The sequence below is a fragment of the Pseudozyma hubeiensis genome (assembly GCF_000403515.1).
Source record: "Pseudozyma hubeiensis SY62 DNA, scaffold: PHS58, whole genome shotgun sequence".
Taxonomy (NCBI): Eukaryota; Fungi; Basidiomycota; class Ustilaginomycetes; order Ustilaginales; family Ustilaginaceae; genus Pseudozyma; species Pseudozyma hubeiensis.
Window position 1 is genome coordinate 1,005,931 of NW_012133840.1, and position 8,899 is coordinate 1,014,829.

The window sequence follows — 8,899 nt, forward strand, 5'->3', positions numbered from 1 at the left end:
TGGACGGACGGAACGAAAGAAGCGGCAGCAGAGCGCAGCAGCTTGCAGCGTGTGCAGAGAGTGAGAAGAGGCAAGCGGAAAGAGAAAAAAAGAGTTGGCTCGAGCAGCAGCCAGCCGCAAAGACACGCGCGTGGTCCACCGGCACTATAGCCGAGTCTCGTTGACTGACTGACTGACTGACCGAGCCACCAAGCGAGCATCAGCAGGAGCAGCAGTCAGGAAGCGCATTCCCAATTTTGCATCAACGTTGGCAGCGTGTCTCCGTCTCTGTCAGTCTGTCAGTCTGCCTGTCTGTCTGCTGCTTTCGGTCGCTGTCGCACTTTCTCCGACAGCTTTCATCTCGAAGAGTGTTGCGCATCCTTCTGCCAAAGCTTAATCGCAAGCTCTGCATGCCGCATCCCTCTCACCTTCCTGCTCTACCATCACCCTTGTCGCTCATACCTCGAAAGCCATTCGGACTGCGTGAGCATCGCGCCCTACGGCCTACAGTATAGCGTCGTTGCCGGCCGTTCACTGCACCCAGCACGCCGATCTGGTCAAACCCCCACTCGCCTGCAGCCGTCTGCATCCACCCTCACAAGCTTGCATTCGGGCGTCACAACCTCGCACAATCATCCAAGCGCTTCATCACCTGTCTTGCAGCAGATCCGTAACAAAGGGCAGGACGCACAAACGCTCATCGCGCGTTCCGACTGCCAAGCCGACTACATCCAATCACGTACCGTTCTACTAATGTTGGTTCGCAACATCGTCTGATCCCAGCTCTTCCGGATCACACTGGAAACGCTCAGCCCCTCGACCCTACGTCGCGTTTCTCTCCGCCCTTGGCTACAGGACGCCTGGCATCCGCGCGTCTGTGCCCGTGCCGACAGCGTACGAGCGAACAGAAAGGGGTCGGATACTGGAGCTCATCAGTGTCTTACAACTTGATTGCACCACACCTCGATTCAAGCTCCTATTTACCTGACCCTCGAGATAATATCAGAAAGCACATCGCTTGCTGCGACATGCATCCTCGCCAGCCCAGCGGTCCCGGTTCCACCGACGCGATGGAGATCTACGATCGTCTTCACACACCTAAATACGAGCTCGAAATGTCCGACGCCACTGTCGGCGCAGTGCCATCCATCCCCGGCGCCGCCGACCCACATCAGCAGCTCATCAGCGTTCCGGAGGACTCGCAACTCGACACGCAGCACCTCGCATCCACAACCCCTTCTCCTCTCGCCAGCTCGTCACAAGCTGCCACACACGAGAGTCCGAGCTCACGGCGTCTCGACAAGCTTGCTACCTCGTCATATGGTCTCGTTCAACCAGGTGGTCGCCCCGATCCATCTTCGCGCCGCAATTCCGACATCTCGAAACCGCTTCCCGGTCTACCACCTGCCCCGACTAACGCAGAACAAACCTTCCTACCGGCAACAGCCAATGGCGGCGGTACTGCCTCGGCCTCGCCCCTTCCTTCTTCGGCTATGGCCAGCTCCGTGGATCCTCGCGCATCAGCGGTAGACAACATGCCACCACAGCATATTCCACGGCCACTCGACGGCTCGAGCGCATTCTCAGCTGCACGTACACCCCCCAAACAGACCTTGCACGGCGCTATCCCCCCTAGCGTAGAACCACTTCACATGCCCCAATCCATCTCGGTCGGCCCTTTCTCCCCACCCGAATCCGATCCGCACCGCTCCATGATCGACAGCAACCGCAGCAGCATCGACGATATCCGCCGCAACCATGCTGCCAGAGCCGCCAAGCGTCAATCGCACAACCCATCTCCCGTCGACCCGCATCTCAGCAACGGTCTCGTTGCGGACCCTGCTCTCACACCCATCCGCGCACACACCCAGTACCAGAGCGAAGCCGCATCCTCTCCCGACTCAACACAACGTCATCGAAGAGGCACGGCATCCGAACCGCCTCGCCCTGTCAGCGTCCTCGAGACACGCGCCGCGCAGATCGAAGCCATTCAACGTCGTCAGCAAGGCTCACGCATCGACGATGGCAGCAGCGACACCTTTGACGCCACAGACACCTTGGGCTCTTCCCGCGACACTCACGTCGATCGCACCTCGCAGCAGCATTTGCACCTTCGTGCTGCTCGAGAGCAAGAGCTCGAGCGGGAACGTCTGCAACAGCAACAACAGCAGCAGCAGCAGCTTCGAGAGCAACAACGCGAGAAGGAGCAGCAGCGTCAGCGTGAGCGCGAAAAGCTCAAGGAGAGGGAACGCGAAAAGGAACGCGAGCGTGAGAGGGAAAAGGAGCGCGGCGACCGAGACCGCGATCGCGATCGCGAACGACGCAGTCGACGCCTGCTAGGCGACTACGCCTTGGGCAAGACCCTCGGCGCCGGAAGCATGGGAAAAGTCAAGCTTGGCGTCAAGATGGGCAACGGCGAAAAGGTCGCCATTAAGATCATTCCCAGACACACCTCTATGGCTGCAGCTCAATCACCGCGCGCCACCGTCGACGAGAATGGCAAGCCTCAGCCGCCACCACCGCCGCCCACCGCCTCCTTCCTTGCCAAAGCAGCCGCCAAGGACCAGTCCAAGGAGATCCGTACCATCCGCGAAGGCTCGCTCCAGATTCTGCTTCATCATCCGTACGTCTGCGGCATGCGCGAGATGATGATCCACACCAATCACTACTACATGGTCTTTGAATACGTCAACGGCGGTCAGATGCTCGACTACATCATCAGTCACGGCCGCCTTCGAGAGCGAAGCGCGCGCAAGTTTGCCCGCCAGATCGGCAGCGCCCTCGAGTACTGTCATCGCAACAGCATCGTCCATCGTGATCTCAAGATTGAGAACATCCTCATCTCCAAGACCGGTAACATCAAGATCATCGACTTTGGACTCAGCAACCTCTTTTCACCTCACTCGCACCTCTCCACCTTTTGCGGATCGCTCTACTTTGCGGCGCCCGAGCTGCTCAACGCAAAGGTCTATACCGGCCCCGAAGTAGACGTCTGGTCGTTCGGTATTGTGCTGTACGTGCTTGTGTGCGGCAAGGTACCTTTCGACGACCAGAGCATGCCTGCACTGCATGCCAAGATCAAGCGTGGACAGGTCGAATACCCTGCTTGGCTCAGCGGCGAGTGCAAGCATCTCCTCTCGCGGATGCTGGTCACCAATCCTGCCAATCGCGCCACACTTGCCGAAGTTTTGGCGCACCCTTGGATGGTGAAAGGCTATGACGGTGTGCCTGATCCTCACCTGCCTGATCGCACACCGCTTCGTCCGCACAACATTGATCAGGAGGTGGTCAAGGGCATGACCGGTTTCGAGTTCGGAACTCCCGAAGCCATCACCGCCAAGCTGATGGAGGTGCTCACCAGCGAAGCCTATCAGGCCTCACTGCATAATTGGGAGCTCAAGAATCTGCCCGCCAGCCTTGCAGGCCTCAGCACCGTCGGCAGCAGTGGCTCATCGCTCGACTCGAACGGCCTGCAAAGGCCATCGACGCGCGGCAGTATCTCTGCCGCCAGTGGCTCTGACACGGTCAAGTCCAAGACAGGCTCACGGCGCTTCTCAGGCATCGATTTCTATAGGAAGAAGCTCACCACCAACCCGCTCGCGGCTGCGTTTGGCGGCAAAGACGACTCGATGGCCTCCGCCAACGGAGGCTCCAATGGACTTGGCTCAGGTACAGGTCTGATGCCATTCGGCAAGGAGCCTTTGGACCCAACACGTGGCTTCCACCCACTTATCTCGATCTACTTTCTCGTCAAGGAGAAGATGGATCGTGAGCGACTGTATGGCCACTCGTTCTTCGCCTCGTCCAATCTCTCGCTCAACGGTCCTCCTGTTGCGTCTGCAGGTGCAGGTTCGGGTGCAGGCACAGGCGCAAGAGCCGCTGCGGCCGGAGCCATGCCTACTGCTGCCGACATTCCACAGGAAGCGCTTCGCGTGCCCGAGGCGCCGCACGTATCCCACCGTGCGTACGATCCTTCTCGCCAGGAAGCAGCGCTGGCCGCGCCTACACCTCCTCGTCCAGTCGCGGCGGCCGGTTCGATGTCTGCGTCGCCCACGCCCGTGTTCGAGTCGCGCGAAAAGTCGAGACCTACGGGTATCATGGCTGGACCACCTCGTGCTCGCGCCAACGCAGACGAGATGGAAGCCGCGCTGCGCGAAAAAGGCCTGCCGTCGCCGATCGACGCAGGCTTCGCCCCGAGCATCGGCGGGGTGGTCCCCGTTCCAGCAGCCAGCACTGTCGGCAAGCGACAGTCATTCTCAGCAATGGCACCGAACGCCGAGGTCGTCGCGCCTCAGAATCATCGTCATTCCATGATGGTGCCGGACACTTCGATGGCGATGGCCAACAATCACAAGAGGAGCGTCAGCCTGACAGCGCGTCGTCCCTCTGGTGCAGCTTTGGCCGGTCGAGCGCCCAATGCTGCCATCGCGGAAGATGGGGTGCCGGACGCTGCCCGCGCCGACACGAGGAGGATGTCGACCATGTCTCCGACTCGCGCAGACAAGCGAGCGTCGTACATTGCTACGCCTTTCAAATCGGAAGCAGGACCCGCAGAGCCGTCGTCAGTTCCAGCATCGGGCGCCTCGAACAACAACAGCACTTCGTTGGGCTATGGAGCGACGTTGGCTCGCCGCTTCAGCTCGTTCATGGGTCGATCGCCGTCTCAGCCTCTGGACGCCGAGGCTAGAGAGCGAAAGAAGCAGAGTAGGATGAGCATGCCGATGGGCGGTATGCCGCAGCAGCAGCAGCCGCAGCAGCGTCGAGGTAGCGCGCGCATGCCTCTCAGCGAGGTGGATGAGGCCGACAACGGCACGGACGTCGATCCATACGACTACGACGATGCAGAAGAGAACCTCGCCATGCACGATGACGATGTACCTCTCAGCAGCGGCACCACGGTGCGCCGTTCAGGAACGTTGGGCGACATGCCGCCTTCGCGAGCCAACACGCGCGTGCGCGAAACCTCGATGGGCGCTGTGTCTGTAGGTCGCGCTGCCGGGTTGTCGATGTCGCCCAAGTCTTCGGCTGCTGCCAAGTCGAGCGGACGACCGAGCACCGGCATGTCGATGTCGACGAGCGCGCCGCTCAACATGTTCGAGGCCGCGGGAGCGTCCGGGCGGAAGGACGACTCGGCTGCGCAGCACATCAGCCCGAGCAATTCTGGAAGCGGATGGATGGGCCCCACCACACCTGGGCAGGCGGAGGTTCTTCCAACCCTCACCACTCGTCGACGATTCGGAGGATTCGGCGGATCGGGTGAGCAGCAGAATGGCGTATCGGCTAGCGAGGGTGGGTCGAAGCCCATCTTCCTGAAAGGACTGTTCAGTGTGCAGACGACTTCGACCAAGCCGCGCACTGTAATCCACGCTTCGTTGGTCAAGGTGCTGGACCGGATCGGGATCCAGTATCGAGAGCTTCGCGGTGGATACGAGTGCGTGCATCTGCCGAGTCTGGACTTTTCGGGCTCGGACTCGATGGGCAGAGGCAACGCTCGAATCCCGCTTGACACGATGGCGGCAGCGGCGGCGGCGGAGGCCGAGGTAGCAGGTGATCCTTCTCCCACTTCGGAAGACCATGGACGTCAACCGAAACGCAAGCCGAGTCGACTGTCGTTTGTGGCGGGAAAGAGCAAGGACAAGGATCGTGCCAACCGCAGGGAGGGATCTGTAGCGGACAGCATCGGTGCGATCGTTGGAGCAGGAGGCACAGTGCGAAGTCGAACGCCGTCATTGACCAGCAGCGCCGCCTTTGCCAATGCGGAATCGACGACATCTCCGACGCTTCCGCCCAAGACGCCGTCGAAACCGTCGCTGTTGACCATGTCGCCGAGACAGCGTGCCGATTCAATGGGCGCTGCTTCGGTGCTGGGCCCATCTGGATCGCGCGATTCGAACCTAATGCTCGACACGGCTGTTGCTGCTGGGCAGGGTGTCGACGCAGCTACGCTCTCGCCGGGAGGCGGGATGGTGGCTGCCAGGACGATGAACGCCTCGCAAGCGACCGAGTTGGCAGTACGCTTCGAGATCTTTGTCGTCAAAGTTCCGCTGTTGCTGGGTGTCAATGGATTGCAGTTTAGGCGGGTGGGTGGAAATCCTTGGCAGTATCAGATGTTGGCGAAGCGTATTCTGCAGGAGCTCAAGCTTTGAACGAGACCTGGTTGGGATGTCTCGAGCTTTTCGAGGGATGGAATGTCTCTAGCCTTTTGTCGTGTTTGCATTGCAAAACAGTCGTATGATGTACTTGGTGAACGTAGTGAAAGTGTGTGGTGTGGATGTGAGTTTTGATGAGGAAGACCGCGCGGTGAATAAACCGGATAAGGGGATTTTGTGTGGGGAATTTGGTGAGAGGCGGTGCTCGAGCTAGGCTGCAGGTGCGCAGCGGATTGCGGCGATTTCCGGGGTTCCTCGGCTGTGTGACTCGTGGTATCATGTTGTTCCGTCTTGACCATCATCTAGCTAGGCACGAGCAGATTGGAGCCTCGATCATTCCAGAACAAACATCACAGGTAACAAGCGTCGGACCTTTCTCGAACAAGAGTCGCAATCGAAAGCCCCAGGTGGCGCTGGGTCACATGTCACGAGCAACACACTTCAGAACGTCCTAGCGAGGAATTTCCGACAACGAGCCGGTCAGGGACCCGCATCACGCAGTCCAGCACAGCGACCGCAGCGAAGGCACATATCTGTCATGCTGCCACGCATAGCTGGCAAGCATGGGCGCGCCGCCTCAGGCCTTTCTGGAAAGACTGTTCGGACACCAGCCTTGACAGGCTCAGTACGAAGTGCGTCCTTATACACACCAACGCACCGCCCTCCACCACCCGCATCGATATCCACAACAACCTCGCCGCGAACCTTCCCATGGCACCATCCCCCTATCGCACCGACAGCAGCACAACTCCATCAGACCCGCAGCTCGTCCTCCTCGTCCTCCTCTAGCGCCCACACGCGCGGTTCCTACCACTCTCCCACCTCGTCCACCCAAACCCTCCTCACCGACATCCCCACCATCAGCCCGCGCTCTTTAGTCAAACACCTCGATTCGTACGTTGTCGGACAGACCCGCGCCAAAAAGGTGCTCGCCGTCGGGGTGTGGAACCACTACCTGCGGGTGGCGAGCAACCAACGTATGCGCGAGGAAGCCGAACATCACCAGCAGCAGCAGCAAGAAGAACTGAAAGAAGAAGAAGAACCAGTAAAAGATGTGGAGATGCAGGTGATGCAAGGTGCCGGATTGTCGGAGGGCACTTCGCGGACGTTGAGGTTGGGCAAGTACGCGGATGAAACGGCGGCGGTGAAGGAGGGGTGGAGATCGCAACGGAGGATCGAGCAGGAGAGGGAGGCGGAGCGCGTGAGGGATCCGCACGGCGAAGCAACGAGGAGCTTGATGTTCGGGAGGGGCGAGAGGGAGTGGTTGGTCAACGCCGGTGGTTCGGCGGCGATCGTGGAGGACAACGGGGAAGCAGCTGCTCAACAGCAAGCTGGGATCGCGCCCAAATTCGGTGACGATCTGATCGGCGGCAAGAGGGTTTCCGCAAAGACGCCGGCGGAAGAAGCGGCGTCGCAGTTGGAACAGCAGAGGAAATGGTCTTCGAAAGGGGAAGAGAGTGCGCTGGCGGAAGCTGCGAGTAGACTGCACGATGCTGTGTTGGCGGATTACACGCCGGGAAGTGGGAGGGAGGAGGAAAAGGCGGCGAAGATCGGTGTTTTGGGGGCAGACGAGGAGGCGCCGCTGTACTTCTCGAGCAATACCGTTCGGGGTGCACGGAAGACGAGCGGTAGGGTAGCGGCGGATGAGGTGACGGAGAAAAAGTGGGAGTCGCCACAGGAACGAGCGGCCCACGCAGCTGGGTTGGCAGAGGAGCGAACGCGGAGGGCCTTACGCATCGCGAAAGAACGACTCTCGTCAATCAGCAGCACCAGCGATAGCCCCGCTTCCACACCACCAACCCCCGCCGCTTCACCCGCAGCCTCTCTCAACCCGTCCTTCCTCTCCTCCACGCCCGGCACACTACCCTTCTTCGAAAAATCCAACATCCTCCTCCTCGGACCCTCCGGATCCGGCAAAACGCTACTCCTTCGCACCCTCGCCCAGGCGCTCGATGTACCCTTCGTGCACGTCGACGCTACGCCGCTGACCATGGCGGGATACATGGGGGAGGACGTCGAGTCGATCATACAGAGGTTGCTGGTGGAAGCCGGGTGGGATGTGGAGCGCGCGCAGAGGGGGATTGTGTGCATTGACGAGATTGATAAACTGAGGAAGACGGGGAAGGGAGCGAGTGGGACGGGGGGGAAGGATGTGGGTGGGGAGGGGGTGCAGCAGGCGTTGTTGAGGATGTTGGAGGGGACGACGATACAGGTTGCCAACAAGGGTGGGGCGACAGCGGCGGCAGCGGGCATGGGGGGTGGGAGTGGAACGGTGGCGACGGCGACGGCGACGAGCAAGGCGGCCAAGACGATGCCGGCGGGGAACGCGGATGCGAACGGTGCTGCTGATGGTGCCAGCAGCCTTGGCCCGTGGTACAACCATCGTCGAGCACGAACAGACTCCTCAGCGGGGAAATGGACTTCGACGACCACGCAGTCGTCCAACCAACCGAGCAGCTTCAACGTCGACACGAGCTCCATCCTCTTCGTCCTCTCCGGCGCCTTTGTCGGCATCGAAGATGTCATCCGCACCCGCCTCCAACCTCCTCCCCCTCCCCCCTCCGTCACCGGCAACACGCCTTCTCCACCACCAGCAGCAGCTAACGACAACCCCTCATGGCAGCTGACGCAAACCGACCTGCTATCACGACTCGAACCCACCGATCTCGAATCATACGGTATGATTCCGGAATTTATCGGTCGGGTACCCGTCTCGGTCGTGCTCAACCCGCTGACGCACCAGGACCTCGTCCGAGTCATGACCGAGCCGC

General features: G+C 60.4%; 1 protein-coding gene across 1 annotated transcript; it reads left to right on the forward strand.

The window, feature by feature from the left end:
- Window positions 1-1,049: 1,049 nt before the first annotated feature.
- Window positions 1,050-6,125, forward strand: PHSY_006526 (likely protein kinase; the record flags this gene model as incomplete). Its single annotated transcript, XM_012337127.1, has 1 exon — window positions 1,050-6,125. One exon carries the CDS (start codon window positions 1,050-1,052, stop codon window positions 6,123-6,125), a length of 5,076 nt encoding a protein of 1,691 aa, XP_012192517.1.
- Window positions 6,126-8,899: the final 2,774 nt, after the last annotated feature.